At 40.7% G+C, this 25,162-nt stretch overlaps 1 protein-coding gene and 1 long non-coding RNA gene across 19 annotated transcripts in view; one reads left to right on the forward strand and one right to left on the reverse strand.

Moving 5' to 3' along the window:
- The first annotated feature begins 647 nt into the window (after positions 1–647).
- prom1a (prominin 1a) overlaps positions 648–25,162 on the forward strand; it is a 110,221-nt gene continuing 85,706 nt past the window's right edge. For 11 of the 18 annotated variants that reach the window (XM_078169539.1, XM_078169526.1, XM_078169525.1 and 8 more), the window contains exon 1: positions 688–1,243. In XM_078169539.1, coding sequence (XP_078025665.1) covers positions 1,015–1,243 — 229 coding nt within the window. In that variant the 5' untranslated portion in view covers positions 688–1,014. Of the gene's footprint in view, positions 1,244–25,162 lie in introns of all 18 variants that reach the window. The other 7 variants (XM_078169530.1, XM_078169537.1, XM_078169542.1 and 4 more) reach the window with 2 other exon arrangements.
- LOC117260804 (uncharacterized) overlaps positions 22,818–25,162 on the reverse strand; it is a 68,231-nt gene continuing 65,886 nt past the window's right edge. The window contains exon 5 of the long non-coding RNA XR_004501975.2: positions 22,818–22,923. This is a non-coding gene — a long non-coding RNA (uncharacterized LOC117260804). The remainder of the gene's footprint in view (positions 22,924–25,162) is intronic.

Consider the following 25,162-nt stretch of genomic DNA (forward strand, 5'->3'; position numbering starts at 1 on the left):
TTGACATCTGCAGGCTGCAGCGGTCTGGCTCAAGACTGGACCAATTTAAAAACTTGTTGTTCTTATTAGTCACTTAGACACAAAAACATGGTAAAATAGGTCCAGATTGAAAAATACCTAGGTTTCCTTTAAGTATAACGGTTAAGGCACAATTTTTTTCATACTTCACTACATTTCAGATGGATATATTGTAATTTTTAATCTCCTACATTTATTTTAAGAACTGAGCTCAACTACCTCGACAACATTAAAAACATAAACAATATGTACAGTTATGTGCATTGTATGTTGAATTAACTTATACATTCAAGAGGTGAAACATATCGCACAGTTGAATGACTGCACAGAATATTGCACCCAATAGATAATTATGAATAACACATGCAGTAAAATTATGAATGGTGGATTTGTGACTTAATTGCGGGATCTGAATATTTCTTGAACTGTTATCCAAGAGTACCTCGACAGTGTATCCTGTTTAAGTGGAGTAGTTAAGTAAATGTACTTAGTTACATTCCACCGCTGCCTGTTCCTTAAATATTTCTCTCAGATATAGAAATACATGATGTTCTTATTCTCTGAGCTCCTCCTCTCCCCGGCAGGAGGAGCGCTTCCCCCCGGACCGCTCCTCTCTGTATAGTTGTGACGGATGCGCGCACCCCCCACCCGCTCCCGTGACGCAGCGCAGCTCCGTGCGCACAGATGCTGGAGTGGAAGCGACAGGCGCGCTCATCTCGGTGGGACTGAACGCATCGAAGACCGGAGACGGGGGAGAAGATCACCCGGTAAAGTGTCCGTCAGGAGCCTCAGACCGCGGGGAACGATGCTCAGGACGAGTCTGTCCGCGGGCAGCAGTACTTAAAAAGCTGCGGTCCATCCATCAGGACACTTTTTACTCTCGCCCCTTCCCCTCTGATCAGGAAGATAAGAATCCAGGCAGTCATCCTCCAGCTCACAGTCCTCTTTGGGCACCTAACCCCAGTTTGACAGCCAGTCTGGTTCAATCCCAGCACGATGTGGAAGACTGTGATCCTCCTGCTGATGTGGGTGTCTCTGGCGTCCGGAGAACTCCAACAAGAGACGGAGCAGCGGAGACTGCCACCCCCGGGAAAGTTGGATTTCGGTTATGTGCCTGCGGGAGTTTACGAGACTCTGGCTCACTACGAACCGGGACCGATAGGGATCCTGTTCCACATGGTGCACGCGTTTCTGTATGTCGTGCAGCCCAACGCTTTCCCGCAAGGTAAGCATCCTCATCCGGTCTGACAGTGCAACAGAGAGATGAAATCCCCGGGTGATGTGACAGGGACTGACAGCGGAAACAGTGTGACATTTCTAGGGAATGCAACTGTGAGTTGCTGTCACTTCTGGCACTATTAAATTGGCTGCACTAACCTGTTACTACAGAGTGATATCCATCTCTGCATGTCAGATTAACCAATGAAATCTTTAAGAGACAGGATCCTGTTGGTTTTGTCACAGGACTGGTTGGTTCTGAGAATATTACAACAGAAGATAACCTGTGTACCATATTTACCGGGTCTCTACCAGTTGGCACATTTTCCTGCGCCAAAACTCCACGTGCAAATATGTTAAAATGACTTGTCATGAATATTGTGAATCAAATAACAGATAACATCCGGCTTGTCTTCATCTCTGTGTCTGACAATGTGTCCACTCGCGGATTTGTTGCCCGTCTGTGCGTCACGGCCCTCCGTGCCGCGCGCGTTTTGATTTGCGCGCAGAGCTGACAGCGCTCTTGAAGGTGGTGTTTGTGCCTGCGGCGCACTTTATGTCAGGATAATTACAATTAATGAACCTCTTGCTGACAGCGTCACGTGCTCTGCGGCCGGTTTAAACACATTTTTTGTCGCAGGAGTGAGTGAGCGGATGTTTGTTGGAGCACCCAGACAGCCTCAGCGCGCGTGGCTCTACATTTAATACAATTAGAGCTGACTGCTTATACACACATGAGGTGTGTGTGTTTAATTGGGTCGTGGATGCTCAAAAGATGCGGCTCCCCTCCCCATGCGTCACAGTGTGTGTCCATACTCCGTCGGAACGTTTTGCAGATTAGCAGCTCTCTGAGTCACCTTGTTAATTGGGTAATCCCATAAGCCCCTGCGCCATATGTTGTTGGCCTTTTAGTTTCCAGTTTGTCACCAGCACTCCGGGGTTTGTGGCCTAATCCTATGGAGCAGACCACTGCTCAGTGGAGTGGATTCATTCATGGGTGCAGCCGCCAAATGATGCAAGATGGAGAGTGGAAATCATGTGGAAACTGTTGGTTCGGACACAATAGTTCAGCGGAAAGACGCTTTGGCATGTCTGTAGTTTTGTCATTCCTTTGATTAGAAAGCCCCGGGGAATTCATTATTATTTTTGGGTTCATCGGAATCTAACAGCGTTAGCAAAAGGCCATCTGCTCATTAATGGCAGCAGTGCATGCGTGGATATTTAGCACGATACATCCAGAGATCCGTCAGGTCTGTTCTGATGAATACAGGCTGGTTTGCAGTGAAGCTCTGGGACTGGCGGAGCTTGTCATTTCTATGACAACATGTTAGAGGAAGTCCCTCTGTGTTTGTTGGGAAACATAACTCTGAGTTGCATTAAAATCTATAAGACAAGTGAAGAAAAGAGTCTGCGAATAGTTTCCACTCCAGTGGTTTGTGACTGGAGGTGGTGCAGATGTCAGAGTGGAGCTCTGTGTGGGCTGGGTGCATGTGGGTGTCTCTTCACTTCAGCTTGTGGTTAACCACAGTGTTAGCCGTCTTCCAGCAGACATTTAAAGAATGAATCACTAAATCCTCGAGGAAAAAAATGGCAAACATTGTCCCTCTTAACAAGTGCTGTTCATCTTGTAGTGAGTTGTCAGCTCACCCTAAAATCTCTTTTGAAGTACTGCGTCACAAACACACAGATCTCAATGGGAACAGAGCCTCTGTTTCTGCTGCAAACACAGACATTCACAACATCTGAATCACCGTGGCTACAACTAATTATATTCATAATCGTTAATCTATGAAATGTCAGAAATAGTGAAAAATGCTCATTAAAACATCCAAGGTGACATGATATGTGAGCTCAGTAGCTGTTATGATTTAATTCAAGCTGTAGCATTTTGGCTTTTTCTTTTTGGAGAAACTATCCCAACTCAAGGTCAACAGACTTAAAAGAATCTTTTTAAAAATTGCTTATAAGTGGGCCTTGAGTTGGGATTACTTTGTCAAACTTATATTTTCAAGGTCAAGAATTGGACACCTTGTGGTTTAGAGGGCCAAGAGGCTGAACACTGAACCACAACGTCCCTGATTTAAGTTCAGCCGGCCTTTGTTACATCTCTATTAAGTGCCAAAAATACTTTATAACAGAATAAACTTTGATGTGTAAGAGAATACTTCACTTTCAGAATGATAATTTGTACATCAATTATTCATCTTTGTTTTACTCTCCCGTCTCCTTGGTGAACGGAGAATCCACAAAAGACAAACACTCTTCATGAATGACGTAAACAGGGTCTGCATTTAACAATGATCAATGGCGGCAGCATGAAGACACTGTGTTCTCAACTCCCTGAACATTTAAAATTAAGCATCTAAATACAGTTAAAAAGAAGAAAGAAAAAGAAAAATAAGGAAAATGCAGTATAAAGAGGTGGCACGAGATGAAGACGAGAAGACAGGAGACACAGGGAAAAGAAAGTAAAAGTAACTTGATAGACACCACGGCATCAACGATGGAGGACACTGGGGAGATACAACAATTACTTGTGGAATTGAAAGAATCTGTCACTGACCAAATCAAGGATTTTAGAGCAGATGCAGAGCATGACGTCAAGAAAATAATGAATCAAACGAAAATTCTGCAACAGGATGTGGAGACACTGAATATAAGAATACGAGAGCTGGAGAGCAGAGTTAGTGAACTGGAGGATGAAAAACTGGATCAACAAACAAAAATAAAACAGCTCAGTACTTGTATGATTGAGATGGGTGACCAAATTGACTACATCCAAAATAAATCCAGGCAAAATAATATACACATCTATAGCACCATTGAGTGGAGGGAGGGAAGCAATGTGACCACTTTCATTCAGAAACTGTTTAAGGATGACGAGGAGGTCCAAACTGTCACACAACTTGGGCAGTATAATCCAAGTCTCATTTATCCAGTCATATGCTCAGTACTTTCACACATTCATTTTCTCTATAATGTTAAGATTTTACACACTTCTGCATATTAGTAGCACACCCTGAGTCTGTGTTCAAACTCAAGTCAAGGCAACACGTGGTGAGTAATTGATACTGAGCATTTTTCAGGTAAAAGTTTCCTTTAATTTGAAAACACAGACAAAAGGTCTTGCTAAGGAGCAGGCTGCAGAGCAACAGATCCATGACAACTGAGCAAACTCTGTTCTGATAAAGACCTGGTAAGGCCCTGATCACACAGAAAGCGTTTCAGCAGCTGGAGGCAGCTTTTTGTAATAGATTTTAATGAGAATGAAGCTTTTTGGTTGCTGTTTTTGTGTTGTGATGAGCCTCCTGTTTCTGCGCTTGAGGCGCCTGGTGTTTTTGCCGGAGCAATCTGAACTCCTCAAGTTGGAAAAAAAACTTAACTTACAGTGGAAAAGCACCCGACGTCATCTCAGCTTTTTTCCCATTGTTCAATTGGACGATTTGAGAGGCAGGCCTTGTGTGGTGGTCACGACAACAAGTTTACAGTTGGTAAACTTGGAGGAGAAACTGGTGGTAGCGGTTTCTGGATACCCAGAGCTATACGGCTCGACAATACACAGCAGGTTGTCAAACTGCCCCTGAGTCATCCTAAAATATGTCTGGAAACAGCCATCATGGAGGTGAAGCTCCTGGACCAACTGGTGGTACTCCCCATGATCCACCCTCTTTTTTAGGGTCTCATGTACCCACACAGATCTCTGTTTATCTGCTGACAGCCTCTCACCCTCTACCACAGCTACAACGAGTACCCTCTGCCTCAACATTCTAGGAACTAGATATTATTTACTGTGAAATAAATAAAATTTATAAATTCACAGCAAACAGCATAGATTTTTTGAAAGTTGAAAGTTTTGGAGGTTTAAGAACCACAAACAGAATCAAGCTCAGTGTTCACCATCAGCTGCATCTTTAAATTAAAGTGAGCAGTGTCACATTAAAACCACCTGGATGAAAACTCACACTTTAGGTAAAAGCAACACACTCCTCTATAGTCAGTGATCAAACAGTCAATATCAGCCTAAAAAATTGGTCTAACCGTAGGAGCGACTGTTGCTGTGTAATTAGTGAAGTCCCATCATCACGTCTTCCCCAGTCACTGCGTGACATTTTACATTGTGTAACGTCTTTATAATCTCATGAATGTTTGACGCAGTCGACTGACACGTTCATTCTCTGCATCAAAAATGGCTCCGAGCTCGTAGGAGGTGTTATTAGCAAAGAAGCAACAAACGTCTATCAGACACCCACATGAAGAAAATGAACAGTGACATATTCTCTTTTACTGTTTTCAATGGCTTTTTAGCTGCAGTGTGGAAACCTCACCTCCCTCACACACCTCCCTCACACCCACCCTCCCTCACACATCTCCCTCACACCCACCCACACTCTCACCAACACACAACTGCTACATGCCAACACAGGCTGATGTACAGGTTCACAAGCCCTTTTCAGACGCGACATACAGAACTTTGCTGGCCTCAGCAGGCCGTTAAAGTGATGGCTTAGTGTCATCCGGATGTAAATGGCTTTTACCCAAACCTTCATTACAGCTTTAGGACATTTACGGAAAGAGACAAAGTGCTTGAGAGACAGATTGTGTGAAAGGAAACAGCGTCACATCTGGAAAAGAGCTGAGAAGTTTAATAGTATGAAACAACAGAAGTGTTTTCTGTTCTCTCTGCGGCTGCGTCACTGATGGATTTTTAAAGTTATTTTGCTGTGAACATCTTCATTAATAACATTGTTCTCTTATAGTTAATCTCTTCGGTAAATTAGAAAATCTAACAGTGTCAAAGTGTAAAGTGCTTTTAATTTCTGTTTGCTGGACATTAGTTTATTGATCTTGCAGGAGATGTGGATTAAAGTATGGACATTGGAAATAAAAGGAGGGAAACAGCTAGTCTGATTTTATTCTAACTGTGGCTGTACGAGGATATCTTTGTGCTGTGGTCGCATCTGGTCGAATCTTAAGTTTTGTCCCAAGCGATATAATATGTAATTTTTCCGCATCTAAATTTCTAGAATTTACTAGACCAATGTTATATATGACAGAGAGAGCCATCACTTGGGGGGGGGGTATAACTTGAGAAGTAGATTAAATTTGAAATGTTGTTTTTGCACCACTGTGAAATGTATGAGTATTAATTTGTCTGGTGATTTTGTGGAATGCACTGGGTGAACAAATCAAAGTAAAGATATCAGACAGTTTAAAAAGAGGTACAAAGACGGCATCTTCACAGGGTACAGAGATGGTTAGAGGGAATGTAAAGCACGCTCAGAGTGAAACTGTTGTCGGTATTCTCAATTCATATTTTCATATGATTTTCATACACGGGGTAATCTTGGGTATCAGGTATTAAGAAGTGCAGTGGTGTAAATGAGTGATTGATCGATGGTGAGGAGCTTGTATTTATATATTAGTTTGATTAGTGATGGATTAGTATAGTTTAGGATCGGGGGAAGGGCTCGACAAGCATGTTGCTGCTTCCTTCACCTTCTCAGACATGAAGTCTGTTCATGATTTACTGTTCGTCTCTGATTTGTAGGGTTTTTTTTATACATATTTTATTTTATAACTATTTTTAATATTTGAAATAAATCAATCAATACATGTTTTTTGAGTTGTGTACTTATATTATCCCAAATGTTTGCAACAACGTTCAAACCCAGAGAAATCTGTAGTTTTGATAAAGGGCACCATCCGTGTCATTTGGTTGCCATCGACCTGTCAGTGGCGTCATATCTCCTTTGTGTGTGCCTCAAGGTTGTGGTTTTCTGCCAGAAGGTCTTCTAAATTCACTTTTTATTCAGTTTTAAACCACATTTTTGCGATATACCTTTTTATCTTGAAGTTTTAACCAGATGAAGGATTTTAAGACATTAATGTAGCACAGTGTTATCAATGTTACTGATACTATTCTTTCTCACACCTTCAACTCAAACCATTGTGTTGCCCCGCCCAAAATATATAATTTAATAATTACATTATTATTGTAAACATGCGGGTGACTGGTAGAGTAATGGCCGTAAATGACGACTATTGGTCAACTAGGAAAACTCTTAGTCGGGGGCAGCCCGACCAAACAGTGTCAGTAAAATACTGATTTTTAATGCGATACTGCTTTATTCAGTTTTTAATGCCACTTCAAATCATCTGGTCTGTTTGTTTTGGAGAGGAAGAGACCTGAACGATGAACACTGAAGCAATCCTAAATGGGAGGAAGTGACTGCAGTGACGGCCTTGCTCTGTCTTTTTTTATTGTTTTGATTGTGAGAACCCTAGCGGCAGAAAACAACATACTGTATGTTTAACACTCACACATCAACACTCCGTTCAGACAGGGAGTTATCAGTGTTTCAACATTTGCTCAAGGACACTTCAGTAGGAAACATGTCTGTAGGTGGACACACGTCAGTCACCTTTAGCTTCAAGGAATTTAAATTCTTCATCCATTACTCTCCCCAAACTAAAAACAGTACATTTAACTTTAATCTCTTCAGTTTTTTAATTAATCTTGGTGTAAGTCAGTCATCACTGGAGAATAGAGGTGCATTAAGCTCCTGCAGTTTGAATGGTATCATTTCACGCCTGTGGGTGAGCGCGGCTTGGGAGCTGATGCCAGCCACCGTCATGCAGCACATCCCTGTTGGATGTATTTTCTCATTAGTGTCTGAATTCCCTCTCCTCGAGGAGCCACACCTACACATAACCGAGGCCTGGTGAAAGTCTGGCATTAATTCAAGACAAGTAACAGTTGCCAGGGAAACCCATCGGCAGCTATCATGGCCGTTGTGTTATGGTTCACCTCGCTGGCTTACATACAGCTTGTCTCACTGTGCCAGTGTGATGTGAGGCAAAATACAGCTCGGGTTATACAATCTGGGGCCATGTTTGTTATTTAACATTCATCAAAAGGCAGTCCGCAGTGTTTTTTTTACAGCACAGAGGCATAAAGAGACTTTGGTGTTCGCTGAAGGACACATAAACATGAAAGAAACTGCGGAGGAACACTTCAAAAGATTTCTAACCAAGGACAAAGCAGGGATCGAAGCTCTTCGTGACACGCATCAGAGATTTACTGGAATTATAAAGTAGCAGATATTTTGGTTTTACTGTCATTCATATTCTGAGGAAGAAATAAAAACGTTGAAAGAGACTCTTTAAGGTTAAATGCTGCTAAATCTCAACTATGATAGTGAGTAAGGGTCAAAATTTTTGAACGATTAACAGATCAGAGAATTTAGTGGCAAATATTTTGATAATTGGATTATTGCTTAAGTAATTTTTTAAAATCCAAACATTTGCTGGTTTCATAAATGTTTCTTAAATCTAACAATGTGATGCTTGTCTTTGTCAGACATGCGTACAAACAAAATATTCTGTGAACATGAAAGAAGTCAACAAGTGTTACCAGCAGAGCGCCATACACCAAACATGCAACCTTGAAAAGCTGAGGAGGAGCTGTAATTAACTGGAAACTTTAATCTCATATCATATATTCTTAAACAGACTCTATGGCCTTTATACACTCCCTGTAAGGAAAGGTGTCACATATTTGGGACAACAAATGTAAGGTTGAATGTCCTGCAAACTATTTGATTCAGTCGGCAAAAAAATTACTGTTGCCTTAACGTAGATTTTTAAGGTATCCTGGTTTTAAAGCATTTAAAATTGGCCATCTTTTTAACTCTGACACATCTTAATAGTGAAGGTGTGTTCATTATTTTGCTCCTTTTGTTAAGTTATTTGCTTTTATTATTATCTGTGGCAGTCATGTCTGAGAAGTCCCATTGCATCAAGTTTAACATAACACAGGGTGAGCAACTGATATATGTATGGTCATTTGGGGGGTGAAGTATTCCTTTAAGATACATCCAATGAAACTGTGACATTTCTGATGAAAGTAATAAATAAATATTGATCAGAGTGATCCCAAAGTGTAAACAGTGTGTGAGAGCAAAGATACAGTTTGTACTCTGGTAGTTTGATAATCTCCTCAATTCACTGATTAACACTCTAAAATATTCTCTACTTACAAACACAGCTGCAGCAGTGTTCCTATTGGCCACCTGAGCACATCCGCTCAGTCAAAGATGAACAAAGGTGAACTCTGATCTGCGACACCTGCAGCAAAACAGAAAACACGTTTGAATTCCCCCTCAATTTGGAGCTTCAACAGAAGTGAATAGGAGAGCTTAATTAACTTAATGCTGAAGAGCTTAACTTAATGTGTCCTCATAGTAAACTCCTGAACTCCTCATTCGACCTAAAACCCCAGGTTTATTAAAGAATCCAAAACAATTACAGTAATTATTGTTTACACTCCCATACTGTAGCTCTCCAAATTAGAACATGATATTATAACATTTCTTATAATCTATTCCGAAAGCCTATTAACATCATTATAGCCCATTAAACTAAATAAGAACCAAATTACAGGCATGGCAAATCACTGTTAGTGGATTATACTGCACACTGCGCCTTTTAGCATTTTACAGCTGGAGTGGAAATGTCAAGAACTGACGACTAATGGTGAAGAAAAGCTACATTAAAATGAGTCTATGTGTAGAATCTGGTCCTCTTTAATTTATCCAACTCAAACTGATGTTAGCAGCATCGCACACTTGGTTACGTGTTCGTTTTGAAGCCAAATAAGAGCACTTTTATGCAGATGAGGGAAAGATTGACAGGATTTCACTTCAGTGTGGCTGCGGTGTTTTAACCTTGAACACATCTAAGGCCATCGACTCTCCAGGGTGCACTCTGACTGCGCCAAAAAGCCAGGATAAAAATCTGGTGAAAGATAATGAATTGGACGAACCCACGGGTCAGTCACAGCACATGTGGATGACTGGTTAACACTGTAGGCCCTGTTACACTACAGTACGGTGGTAAAGTGATTAAAGAAAGCGTCCTTAACTGGAAAGTCGGAGCTTGAGCCCCATGACAGCAAGCATCTGCTCTGCTGAAGCGTCCTTGAGCAACATACTGAGTGCCAGCCGGCTGCTGACCCTGAACTTTAACTTCCCTGTGGAGGAGGGTGAAATCTTTACGTTGGGAGTGTTGAAATGGTGCCAGAAGAAAAAGAGGGAAATCAAGTCATGACTCATTATTTTTCAGCGTTCTTCCAGCCAGTTGCAAACATTTTCCTAATTAGAGATTTCTTCGGCAGCGGGCACATCTGTGGAGATTACCATTAGATGCTGTGATCATCTCCCAAAAGAGCTTAAATTTGCAATCATAATGTTTGAATCATTTCTCCATTTATAATATCAAAAACAAGCAGATACCAGTGACTTGCAGAACCATGTGTGCTGAAATGATGAGCTGGTGTCTGGGGTTTCTATTTTTGTCAAAGACCTAATTCTTCAGTGTCGCAATAAAATAAATTAAAAATAGTTGACAAAGTGGTATACATCAGATCTTCTCACTGCAGAGATGACCAGCTGTATGTTTTTAACAACTCGCATGTCCTGCTGAGGAGGATGTTCCTGTTGATGCAGTGGGAGCTCAGATGGTTAAGTGCATGAGGGTTAAAAGGTCGGGCTCATCTGAACTGTGCATACAGACCCACTTGCACTTTACTGGGCAGAGAGCAGTGTGTGGACAGCCTGTCACAGATGGCATTGGCAGTTTAAGTAGACTCTAACGGTGCATTCAGACATACAAGAGCCCTGTGGGAAATCTAACATACGGGAACAAACAAAGACTGAAAGACAAAAAGACATTACTGTTTGTGCACCTTCGAGGTAGTGTTTTACAAGTTATCATGGTGGTAACAGAGAGCTGTAATCCTGAACTGACCTCCACACTAGCCTGTATTCTCCTGGCTTTAGTAACTCAATAAAATCTCTTATTAAGCATGAAAGAAATTAAACATGTTCCTGAGATGTACTGCTCATAATTAAGATTTTACTGCAAGGCTGAAACCTTCAATAAAGCTAAACAGCTTAATGCTAAAAAACACTACAGCTCCCATTAACATTTCAGCCACGCAGGCACTTGCATCATCTTCATCAGTACATAAACACCAATGTATTATGTTAATGTCATTGATACCTCCTCTGCTGTCTAAAAACTACACCGTTCAGTCCTCTCTGACTTGCTGTTGTTACAGACGTGTGTGAACCAGCCGCAGCCCCTCAACTGTGGACTCAGTATTAGACCGTTGTAAATAAGGTCCTTATCTAAACATGCAGTAAACCACACAGCATGCTGTTGAATAAAGTTGCGTTCCAAGGCTGGACTTTTGGTTAATCATGTTATTATAAATGTCAGTTTCAGTTTGAATGAGGCTCTCCTACGTCTGAAACAAAACCAGAAAATACTGGTTTTACTTTGGCTGTCTGACCCTGTGTCCTTCCTCTCCATAGTTGTGAGTGAAATGGAAGTAGCTGCTGTAAACTCTCATGCTATGAGATATTCTGTGGAGGTTTTATACATATTTGAATGGCCAATGGCTGTAATAACTTGACTTTATGGTTAAGGTTTGGTTAGGTGTAAGCACCAAAACAATTGAGTTAGGTTCGGGAAGGGATCACAGTTTGGGTTTTATAACTTCTTCATTTAGGTTAGGGAAGTGGTTCCCAACCAACTGGTGCAGCCGTAGGGTCCAGATTTCTCCTAAGTCATTAGTTCAAGGTCCACGTAGTGTAATATTTTCAGCGTCATACTTGTGTTTGGCCATGTCTTTGAGCCCGTTTGCTGTCTCTGTCAAGTAGCTGTCGGTTAGTCACTCACTCTACAGCAAAAAACGGCACAAACTCAGTCCTGGAAATTCACATACTTAAAAATAAAATGTGTTTTTACAAACTTGAAACGTTTGAGAGTCACTTTCAGTCCACTCAGAATGAACCCACAACCCCATTCATGAGACTGTACTAATGTGTTTTAAATGGTAACGTTTTAGCAAAAATGCATGTGTTGGGGAAGTACTGAGCATGCAATTGGATAAATGAGACTTGGATTACGCTGCACAAGTTGTGTCCAAGTTTGGAAACGGATGTTTTGATAGAGTTTTGCTGATGTTAAATGCAGTCCCTGTTTACTTCAATTCATTAAGAATGTTTGCCTTTTTGCATTCTTCATTTACTGTGGAGGCCTGCAGGAAAAACAAAGTTCTCTTCAAGAATTCAGGGTAACGTAATGAGTAACTGATATACAAATGGTCATTTTGCAGTTGAGGAACTCCTTTAAAGTCAGGGAACCATTGTGTTCATGGTCAAAAAAACAACAACATTGATAGTTGGAAGCGGGGCACAATAAGCAGCTTGCTCAACAACCGATTCAATGTTTTTTCTTGGGAGGACAATCTTGCTTTTCAATATTAACACATAGTCAATGCATATTTTATATCTATCTTTGTCCTCAGGCTAAAATATGGTCAACATTAGCTGACATACATAAGGAATAGTCACTTGCTTAACAACTATTGAATCTGTGGTGGAAACAGGACTAAAGTTTATTGGTTTTTTTTTTTTTTGGACAGTCACAAATCCTGAAACTCAGAAAAAAAAATGGAATCATGTTGCTGCTTTTCTTTTATTCTGTAGGATTGAATAGCTGCCCCGAGGCCAACGACACAGACATGTCTGGATGTGAGGAAGGCGTTCATGTACTCAATATTTTAAACTATTCTCAGCCTCCATCTGTTACTAACAAGATCAAATGTGACTGTGGGAGGACTCACTGAAGCATGGCTGGACACTTAATATTATGTCATCTAATTATCTAACCATCAAACCAAACAGAAATTATCCTCATCTGCATGTTTCACAAATCCTTGTATCCATGCATTTTATAAACAAATGACATGCATTTACAATAAACGTTTTTCAGACCAAGAAAAATATCTTTCTATAAATAAACTGAACACAAATTATGCATCTTTGCAAGATCCTGTGCCGACCAGTCATACTGTAGTAGCATCTGCACGACAGAAAGTGATGAATACGATTGCTCTGCAGTGTTTTTGTGCTGTCACACACAGTCATGTCATTGCACTGACAGTGATGGCCGTTGGCACCAGGACGCTTCAGGACACTAACAGGCACAGCCTTACTGGCCTACAACATAATGTCAGCTGATTGACAGGGGCAATGTGTCACTGCAGCAGAGGTAAGGAGGCATTGCAGGTGAATACGGACAGAACTGACACACATCTCAGAAATCTCCATCTTACTGCCCATATATACAGATATTTTATCATGCGGTAGGCTTTGTCAAAAAAGAGAGGAAAAATATAAATCTTATCCAGGGAATGTTGGCTGAACGCTCCACTGCTCAGCTTATCATTCAAACTGTTTCACATTCACACTGTTGGTGGAGCCCGCTAGTATTAAATCATGTACTGCTGGCTTCTGACAGAGTCTAGTTCAAGATTCAAAAACAGTGTCTCTGCATTTTGCATCAGTATAATCTCATGAAATTTTGTGAAACTGGCGGCAGATAAAAAGCACCATGCACTAAAAGTTAAATGGATTTCTGCACTTCAGTAGGATGACATGGTGCAGGCAATTCTGATACTGAAAAGGTAACAACAGTGTTCAGACTGAATACAAAACAATTGGGCTTGTTTTTGGACTCGTTTTCAATCCTCACAAACATTATGGTCACCTGTGTCTTTACATCTGCTTGATATGCAGTTGATCCGCCTCTAAAATCTTCACGTTCAGTGTGAACACAGTTTTACCCCTTTATCACCAAATTAGCTCAGTCTCTTTAACCAGTTCTGTTTAGGATTCTTGGAACCTTAGCGCTATCTTGTGAACCAGCCTGCATGTCCACCAGTTTTGAGTAGAACTGTGGTAATCAAAAATGTGTCATCGACAGAAGGCGCTGCACAATGGAAGTAAACAGCTTTTGATCTCTCATTACAGATATGTTTTTACCCAAAAACAAAGCATGGACCAGCTATAAATGAGACCACTGCACTTTTTTTTCTGACAATTTCTCACTTTCTCACTACTCTCTCAATCAGCACAATCACCAGAATAAATGTTGGCACATGATCGATATATAGCCTCAATGTTCAACGATTCAACATCACCGATGCAAAGTAAAAACATTGATACATATCATCATCTTTGAGCTAGGTGTTTATTTTGAACTTTCCATGGCACGTCTGTGTCACCATTTCTGTTCAAGCACACCTCTTTCCTCAACACTGAAACAGTGCTAGCAGCCGAGCACCAGGCAGATACTGACAAGCAGCTAAGAAAAGACAAGGAGGACATTTACCGAACTTGTCTAATATACAAGCCCCTGAATTGAATTAAAATCTTATCATAGCAGACTTTTTGATGTCAGGTAATATGGTATCATTAACCAGGGAGCCGATATTGTATCATTATAAAAACTGTGATTTACACCCTGACATTGTACATTTAAAAAAATCCATGGATACATCACATATGTATGTGATGTATCCATGGATACATCACATATGTATGTTATTATGCAGCAGATACGTTGATACTTAACATGTCTTTACATTTCAACAACACTGTGATTAAGGTGTGGTTTTGTTCAGGCACAAAAAAACCCACTAGAAAAAGATCATGTTTTGGCTTAAAATACCCACGTCACAATGTGTCACTGAAAAATACCCATGTTTGGTGGCTCTAACGCCGCTGGAAACACAACTAAACATTGGTTTTGTTGTTTGTTGGTCCTGAACAGTAGTCTTCAGCTTGGCAGCCATCTCGCCATCCAACATCCCCTCCAAATTACCTAAAAAGCATTGACAAGATACAGATGAATCACGCAAATGTAACGCATCTGTGGTTTGCAGAAATGTATGATGCCAACATTTTCTTCTGGCAACTGGCCTGTGTGAATTTTATATTTTTGTATTTTTAACTGTGGTACTAATTAAAAATACGAGTCTTTGGGCTCTTTCTGACATTATAGAGTCCGAACAATTAATCAATTGATTAAAAAAAGGTAAATTAGATTGTGTTTTTGCAGCCAGATTTTTCTGTGTTCGCTGGCTTTTTCATGAGTCAAACACTGACATGTTAATTTGTGTTTTTGTCACATAAACCTTTTGTGGTGGAGGAACATAATCTTCCCATTATCCATATTATTGTGTTTTAGAATTAATGTGACGCTGTGTTGCATTTGGCTGTTAGTTATTAAAGGAGAGAAACATGCTTTTCATTTCCACCTCAGAGGTTTTTCTAGCAGGTTAAACATACAAACTGGTAACACTCTCGTCACACACACCAGCTTCTTTTACATTTAAGCTGCCGCTGCCCCAGCTTTGTGAGAGAAGATCATGCTGCATAATCAGAGCACAAAAAGAAACATTGTACAGCACTTTAATTCCTCGCCTGCGGCTCCAGTCCTGTGAAAAGATATCAAAATAGCCTTTAGCTACATGTTGTTACTCCTGAAATGGATCCACAAATCTGGGATTAGTCTTTCTGCAGGCTCAGCCAGCCAGACGAGGTGGCCAGCTGTAAATGAAGCTCTTCAATCCAAAACCATTATTCAGCCATTTAAATATGTGTCACATCAACAGACACAAATTAAACAAATAACACTAACAATTCCAAAACCACCTGAAGTACAGATGACACATTATCCCTCCCTATAATTGGCCCAATGTTACCAAATTGAAATGACACATGCTTGTGCTTAAAGAAACTGATTTAATGGAGGAGACAGCCAGAGACAGACAGCGGCTGAACATCAAAAAAGCTCACTGGAAAGTTAAGATGGTGGTGGACAGGCAGTTAAACATTTTCCAACAACCAGGAGCTGAACTGCATTTCAGCTCCAACATGGAAAAGTTTCTCTCACCTTCAACTAATGAATGACCTGACTGAAGAAGCCATGTTTCACTGGACAAATTAAAGCTGGAGCAGAAGGAGACAACAGTTTATGTGACACTTAAATCAGCAGCAAACTGAGGACTCATCCTGAATTATGGCTCTTTTAAATTTGCTGTAGTTTTATTGAGCTGTTACAGTCCATTAAGCTACTATGTCTCCATGTATCACCACTTATTAGACTTTTATTGTTTATGGGATCATCAAGCATTTGTTTATGAGTGACATGGCACTCAAGACGCGTAGTAATGCCTGAGACAATTAGAGAGACAGAGGTCAGATTCCTGTCACAACAGTGCATGTGTCAGCAGCTGCAAAACCCTCACTACCTGTCTTGGATTGCATTCACACAGAAAACAACACTGGATGCAAAGCACAGCCTCCTCATTCATTTGACATGGTACACTGCGTCGACATACTTGGGGTGCTACCAGAAAGTGCCAAAGTGTTGTGGCATGTGATAAGCCTTTAAAATCATGGATCTACTGCTACTACCTGTTTGGTTCAGTTCAATCAAACTCAAGTTTGTTTGAACTGCGGTTTGTTTGGGCAGGTGTGAACACAGCAATCACACTCAGGTGTGCACCAAAACAACCTGACCAAGACCTTCTTGAAGAGGTGGTCTCAGTCCGGTTACAAACGAACTCAGGTGCGGTTCGTTTGTGGTGAGAAGGTGTTCCGACCTGGATGTGAACCAATTGCAGTCACATGACACATTGTTTGGGTTAAACATGAGCATGTTACAGTCCTGGAGGATTATTAATGTGCACCTCCTCCTGTACTGCCTTAATATGCACATTCAGCACATCCAATGCATCAAAACATTGTTTTCTAGTTGGAGCCGCGCCCCGTTTTCAAACTGTATGGTTTGACTAAAATGAACAATGACAGCAATATAGTCCACGATGAGCAGCGCTAAAATCAACCTGCGTAGTTGTCCCTCCATTGTGACATTAGAAAGTGTCACATTTATCTTGCAAGTGTACTCTTCTTCAACGTTTGCTTTACTTCCTGGATTTTTCCCACATGGAAATTCTGACCAATCAAGAGCAGCTTTCTCACACAAGGCATTTGATCTGGTCCGCTTGTCAATGCTGCCGTGAGAACACGAACCAACTCTAGGCAATTATACAACTTTGGAACAAAATCAGTCCCTGATTCAGACCAAAGCAAGACAACTCTAGGTCTGAAAGCACCCTAAGAACTGGTAGGTAACCCACATGGACTTGTACCTAAACCCTAGATCTGTCTAGCTTTTCCACCACATACAGTACTCTCAAATAAAGGCGGGGGTTGTTACTCAGTCTGCACCTCCCTGACTGTCAACGGAACAGGGCTGCATGCCAACATTTTCAGAACAAAAAAGGACAGGCCGAAGTGTTTAGAGTCTCTGTCGCAATTGCTGGGGTATTTAAAAAATAGCTGGTTTGTGCCTTAAGTCCATGTCAAGCAAGAATGATGATTCTCTCTTGACCGATCAACAGACTGCAGTGTTTATAGCTCCACCTTTTTGTACTGGATCACTATGCTAGGTACCTCAACAAGGGGGGGGTGAACACACTGAATTGAATAGAGTGGTTGTGTTGGTACCATCCAAAACTTCTACAATGACAATGCAAAAATAACCATTCTAATGTGTAACAAACTGAACCGGACTGATGAAATCGAGGTTTTGGTCTCACCTGTACTTGAAACAGCACCTTCCCACCAATGCAGCCTCTTACATTTTGCAACACTTGGTGATTTTAGCTGAAACCTGTGTACTATAAATGACGGTTCAGTTGCTGTCAGCATTCTGCCCTCTGCCACCTCATTAACTCGTTTATTGTTTAACCAGCAAGGGCCTGCCTGAATTGGCAGTCGTTTTTCATGACAGCTAACTTTAGTCTTTGTTATTTGATGACTGCTAATAAATAAAATTTTTATAGGGGCAAGTAAAAAGTCCATTTCTCTGATCAACTTGTCTGACTATGCAAGTGGAAAAAACAACAACGTAATTTTGAATGGTGATTTTAAAGCTACCAGCAAACTAATCTATGTATTTAAGAAATAATGAAATGAAGGCTGCTGCCTTAAGCTGGAATCTTCAAATGAATTTACACCAACATGGCTCATGCTGATTGCTTACTTCCTCCTCACTTTGCAAACACTTCTATTTTCTTTTTTTTTTGGTTCCTTTGAGTTTTACTGTAAATGCACGTTTCCTTCAAAAGAGAATCCAAGATTAGCTTTGTTACAAATTCAAAGACCTCCTACTGCGACAGCTTCATTTGCTCTCAAATGACAACAAAAAACTGTGTATTAATCATGTCAGTGCAGTTATGAAGTGTTTGGTTACTTGTGAAGGAATTTAAAATGACTAGTGCCTCAAAGAAATGCTTTCATAATTAGAGGTGCTTCTTTCATTGATACAGTGTTGGGTTTTAATAAGACAATACAAACTGTTGAATTCAAGCGGCGCTGCATGACTCCATCACAGTAAGCTGCCTGACTCATTTCACAGTGAAAGGCCATTCACTGTGTCATTGAGTCTCAGTGCTGAAGTGTGTTCTTACAGTATAAAAGGGGAAGAAGTAGATCAATAGACTGAACAAAGCAGCTCCTGGATTCTCAGAGGAAAGCGATGCATCTCATTTAGGCAGCTTGCTTCACCAGGGGCTGGCATATCAGCAGACTAAGTGAGGGGAGATAAGAGCTATGGCATTAAGATTGTTGAAAGTTTGAGACACTTCAAGGTAATATTATAATGCCACCATTAGCTTAAGCTCCCAGCTATCTGACGGCGCAGGTGAGAAATGTGGCAGACCGAGTGAAGGCACAGGTAGTGACGAAAATCAAAAGATCGCTGGAGCAAGAAAGGCTGCGGAGAGATCAGCTTATTTAAAAGGAGTAAGAAAGAGGAAAAAAAGAGGTAAAGAAAGAAATAGAGGGACTGCGTTGGAGTAAGAGCTGACACTTCCCCGGGTGCTGCTAAAGCCATGTCTCATTTGGGGACGTCATATTTGGGTCAGGCCTGGTTAGCCAAGCAGGAGAGGCGAGGGTGAGGCGAAAAGCTCAGTCCTGCTGAATGGATGGCAAGTCATGCATTCTCTGTCCCCTTGTTCCGCTTCATTGGTGGGTGCAGTGGTGCCCACTATGAGTCGACTCAGGGGACATTGCTGAGTTGTAATTGCAGATGTGTGGCGGTAAGGGGTCAACACGCCAAGCGCCCGAGATGACGACTGTAAACAGCCTTCCTCTTCCAACATGCTGTTTAGCCTCAGTGCCGTTTGTCACACCTCTTCAAAAAAAAAATGCTTGTAGCTTTCACTCAGCGGTGCAGAGACAGTTCCCCTGAGTGGGATGTGTCACGAGAACATGATTGTGTCACTTAGCGTAGCTCTCAGTGACAAGCTGTGCATCAGGTACACTTGATTGAGAAGAGTAGTATTGATCTTTAGTTTAGGGTCAATCCCAAGCAGCCCTGGTTGACTTTATCACATCACTAAGGATGAGTATTGTTGGGAGTTCATCAACACCAGTTCTGCCTTTCAGATAGTTTCAGTACTAATACTGATACTTCTTCATTTTAATAGGATCAGAACTTACAACTCAGTGCTCAAGTGCTCAGTGTGCTCTTTTTACTTTAGCTTAACTTTTGTTTGTTTGTTTGTTTGTTTGTTTACAGTAAAATGATGATAACCTACTGCTAATTGTTGTTCACCAGGGGAGAGAGAATTAGTGTGTAAGATCAAGCTTGATATCCAGCTTACACTTGGTTGGCAGGGTTCCTGCAGCTCAAGGCAAATTAGATTTAAGACTTTTTAAATGGCACTTGGAATAAAATCTAACCAAAATAGAAGACAAAATAACCAAGAATTACTTAGGGTTAGGGACAGTTTGCACAAATATTTATTGTAACAGAAAATATGACCTCTGTGGTAAACTATTAAAAATGAACATTTTAAACGCTTCTGTCATACACTGTTTGAACAATGAAATCTCTTGGGATTCTTGGAAAAATAATACAAGTTTATTAATATTATATTATAGATTGCTTTATCCATATTTAAAATATTGCGGTTTATTATAAGGGTAGCACTTTTCCCGCATCTGTACAAAATACTGCTGCTGCAGAAACTGTTCGATTAATGACCTTTTCTAAGGTTATTGTATCAAGTGCACCTCTCTTTTTTTATATTACAATTATTGGCTAATTTTGACATTAATATTCCTCAAATCTGTGCATTTGTATTTAAAGTGAAATATAAGATTATAGATTTACCTTGTAGTTTTAGACAGTATTATGTTAATAACTCACAACTACACAGGCTCACAATCTTCACCTGCCTTTGTATAAAACATCTGTGGTCAGTTTTCTATTAAATATCGTGGAGTTGTTTTATGGACTGAAAATGTTCATTTACTGGATTCTGTTGTGTCTTTGTACAAAAAAAACTTAGAAATGCTTTGTTGTCAAAAGCATTTGATTTGGAACAATATTGATCACTCTCAGAAACTGTTGGTCATGCAGTTAGGATGACAGTTACTCTCAATTTTAACTGCAAACTTATATGGTAACATTTACTGACTTCTAGTATTTAAAAATGTATTAACAATTTTGACTGCATTTTACTATTTGTACGTCTTCTGGATGTGGTTATATATAAGCCTGCATAGGTTTCAACCACAACCTCATATGCACTTTTTATGGTTTTTATCCCCTCTTTTGTTTTGTATTAATGATGGATGGATGGATGGATGGATGGATGGATGGATGGATGGATAGATAGATAGATAGATAGATAGATAGATAGATAGATAGATAGATAGATAGATAGATAGATAGATAGATAGATAGATAGATAGATAGATGTCTTCCAGCATTTTATTTGCGCTTGTCATAGTGTGACTGGCTCGCACGCCAGCTAAAAGTTTCTAGGTGAGCTTGCGCTTATGAAATTAGGTTTGCTGCATTAATGGACATACCATAAACTCTGCTTGCAACTACGTGCACTGAATCGCGATGCATCATAAAATCATATTTTTAACATCTTAGCATTTTTAAGACTTTTGAAAGATTGGTTTAAAACATTTAAGGCCCTAATTTAAGATTATTGAATTCACTGCCTTTTAAGACTTTTAAGGATCTGTGAACCCTGGGTTGGTACAAGAAAAACAAGAAGGCTTCTCCATCTTATGCGCAATGTAGTACATCTGTATAATGACATCAGCTAAATGGCTAAAATGAGAATGAATGGGTTTTTGTTTTAGTGCAGTCCTCCTGAAGTTCTGCCCCAGACAACATAATTGCATGTCTCTTTTTCTCTTGTTAGCTGTCAGCAGGTAGATGTTAGATTGTCTCCTTGGATCGGTCAGCAGGTCACAGTGTCTGTCTGTCATTGTCACCTTTGCCGCCTGCCTTCATCCTCAATTATCTGATGGTAATCTGGGATGTCATTTACCTGGGCAACACTACAGAGCCAATCCTCTTGGCTGCCGGTCCAGTGGCCGACATACTGAAGAGCCTGCTTGGCCTTTGTCCCTGGACTCTTAAATACTTTCTTAGCCTAAAGGTTAGAGTAGAAAGCCTGCAGCTACAAGATCACAATTCTGTAGTTGGAATTCACGAAGATTTGGTGAATGTTTGGATATGGCTTCAAAACATTTTGATTTACTGGATTTATCACTTCTTTTAAGGACGAGATGGACGGCAGTTCACAGTAAAATAATGTGAACTCATCACAATGTACAACAAAATGTCTGCATAGGTTCATGTTATTCACGCACTGAATTAGTTCAAGTTTCTGAGTTTCAAAAAGTTTCCAAGTGGCTCTTACTGGAGCATTGTAAAAAAGTAAAGGACTCAGTAGACTTGTATTTGTAAGATGTATCAACCGACCACATCTAACAGCCAAAGTTTCTATACCTGTAAAGAAAATCCAGCTGCCAAAGCCTCCTCAAGGCTCCCTGCTCTGTCTTGAAGAGCTCTGTGCCTTTTTGTTTGTTGCTTGTTTTTGTGGTGTTGACACTAAAGTACAAGTGTATTGAGTTTGTCTAGGGCTGCCCCTTGAAAGTCAAAGATTCGAATCATTAGTCAGAGACCCCTCAGTTGACTTGCTTTAAGTTGAGAAGTCAGTGTGCTGTTTAGGGTACTTCTGGGGATGTTTTGGTCCCCACATTGCAAAGTGAGTCTTGTTGTCTTTCTTGTTACTCTTCGGTACAGTCAGCTGTGGGCAAGAAAGTTTCAAAACCGTAAAAACATTAGCAGTATTTTATGCCTTGAGATGCTGGGGGCGTGTCCGCTTAAGGGGCTGAAACGAAGAATAGTCCCTGTGAAGTGACAGACTCTCATGAGCAGCTAACCCAGTAGCACAAAGTACACAATGTTAGCCAAAGCTGTGCAGTGGCAGCCTATCGTTCAGCAGCTAATGTTAGCACAAAACACACATCCACACACACACACACACAAAAAAAAAAACAGTTTCTCGGGCTAATTCCGCAATTCAGCTCTGTACACTTTAAGTCTTTCCACATGTTTTCAACAAGTATTTTCTAACATGTATAATGAATTCAGAAAGAAAGCTTCATTTTACTTGACCCAAAGAGGAGCAGAACTGCAACTAAGAGGCCTACTGGTTAATATAAATGCAGTCCATGGAATAATTTAAGCATAGTGCTGAGCTCTGAGAGATAAATATATACTATGGTATGTTATGTCAGGATGCATGGCATAGAACAGTGTGTAAGCATGAATAATTTACCTGGGGAAGCTGGATGATGCTGGTCAAATGCTCTCAAGATGTAACAGGTTGTCCAGTCCAGTTAGGTCTTCCAGTAAAATCAGCACAGAGCAGCCTGAAGCTTGAAACTGGATTAAAAGAACGTCAATGTAGTTATATGCTATATAACAAGATCAGAGCATTACTTTTTAATTTAACTTTGTAAACTGAGCAGATTCACGCCTTTACAGTAAAACCATCTGCAGAACACTAATCATTTTCTTGACTGCTGAGAGATTCACAGTATGACACACAGAGGACTGTACTGTATGCATCTCCACAGGCACATCAGTCTTCTTTATGTTTATCATTCAGAGCTGCGGTACACAGGATTCATATTGCCATTTCTGGAAGTCAGTGGACAAGATTGCAGCGAGTCCCTGTGCAAAACAACAATCTTTATTAATGTCTGCTGCCATGTCGCCCAGATTTATTTTTATCTGTGTGCGCACTCCGTCGCTCCATCATGCATTTCGACCCATCAATTGATTTCCACTTGAGGGGAGGCTGTCAACTTTATCAACATACTAACTGTGCACACTGGATTGTATTTACAGTGGAGTAAAACATGCATGTGAGCAGATAAGAGATGCTAGTTTGTTTTGTATGTGCGTCTTACTCATGTGCTCATCTGGCTCCTGTGTGAAAACAGTGTTAAGTGGAGTGTGGGATTCCAGCTGTACATGTAGCCAAGAGACTCAGCTGTTTACAAAGCGCTCTACATACACCCACTCATATACATTTGATGTATGTACACAGATGGAACACTCCAGTCTTGTTTGATGCATTAACATCGGTATCTAACAAAGGGCTGAGAATAAAGAGGGATATTCTTTTTTTAATTGAAATGTGAGGGATAGCTTTCCCAGGGCAGGTTAAGACAAACTAATACCTTTCTTATTAGTTACACTGCCGTGGACACAAAAGAAAGAGGCACACACACTCTCTCAACCTCTCAATGCAGTTTAATCCTGTAAATGTCATTTGTGGGAACACTGCTACCAAGTCATCAAGGTTAAAGATTTATAGTTTTAAATTAAATGCCTTTCCACCTTGTAGTTTTGCAAGTGTGTGTGTGTGTGTGTCCTCCCATCTGTTGGTTGTGTAAAGCTGAGCCTGATTCCCTCTCCATAGTTACAGATTCTATGGTAACAGAGTGTTTACCTTGTGCGGAGGTGTTTTTACATCAAGCTCATGGGAAGTCAGCTCTGATACAAACAGTCAGGACACACACACACACACACACACACTTGTTTTCCTTTATCAGAAACATTTCAGTTAAATGTCAAGTCACTGGCGTGCTTTACTTTTTTTTACCTTTACCAAAACAGGATCTGATGCAACCACAAATGCAGGGGATACAAACCCACCAAGTCATAGTTTACACCACCTTTTTATAGGCATATGTTTGTGTTTATGACACATTCTTAGCACACACGTCCACAAGTACTATCAAGCTGATGTTTGAATGTCAGCCACATTTGTTTATTAAACATTTTAGTTTATTATTAAGTATCAGTAGTTTGATTTAGTGTTTTAGATAGTCCCAGGGAGCTGGAGCTGATCCCACCTGACATGGGGCGAGAGGCAGACTACACCCTGGACAGGTCGCCAGACTATCACAAGGCTAACACATAGAGACAGACAACCATTCACACTCACATTCACACCTATGGGCAATTTAGGGTCACCAATAACCTCCATGTCTTTGGACTGTGGGAGGAAGCTCGCCTGATATCAGACAGAAGTGTCATCTCGTTTGACTCTAGATGTTTCCATCTTCAGTCTCACATTGCGTCCACGCTAACTGATTTCCCAGGGGGAGGGGGATTTTATTTTCCCTCACCAATCACTAGAAGCCAACATATCCAGCTGAATCTAAAGTCATTTTAAGTCCATACTGATGCGTAGTCATGCCAACATACTGTTTTTCTGGGGTTTCAAGAGGGGAGTGGAGGGGAGTAAAAACAAACTGTGATATCAGCCAATATTGAAAGAACATATAGATTTCAACCAGCCTCAATAGCAGCGTTTATCTTCTATACAGCGCTCGGTATTGTCGTTATTACTCCTCAGGTGCACTGCTTGACAAACTTTTGACAACAGCGTGGTGCCGAGTGGCTGATCGCTAGTCCCCCCACAGCACTCACTGGTTGTTTCTTACTTCATCTGTTTCATGTCATCATGCCAAACGAATCAGTTAACTCTGTGGAGTGGACAGATTTTAAGGTCTAGACCCAGGCAAGAAGGAAGCTGGACTACTCACAGAAAACCCACGATAACATGGGAAAAATCTGTAAACCCCACAAGCCAGCCAGTGGGTTTGAA

The sequence above is a fragment of the Epinephelus lanceolatus genome, chromosome 7 (genome assembly GCF_041903045.1).
Source record: "Epinephelus lanceolatus isolate andai-2023 chromosome 7, ASM4190304v1, whole genome shotgun sequence".
NCBI classification, from domain to species: Eukaryota; Metazoa; Chordata; class Actinopteri; order Perciformes; family Serranidae; genus Epinephelus; species Epinephelus lanceolatus.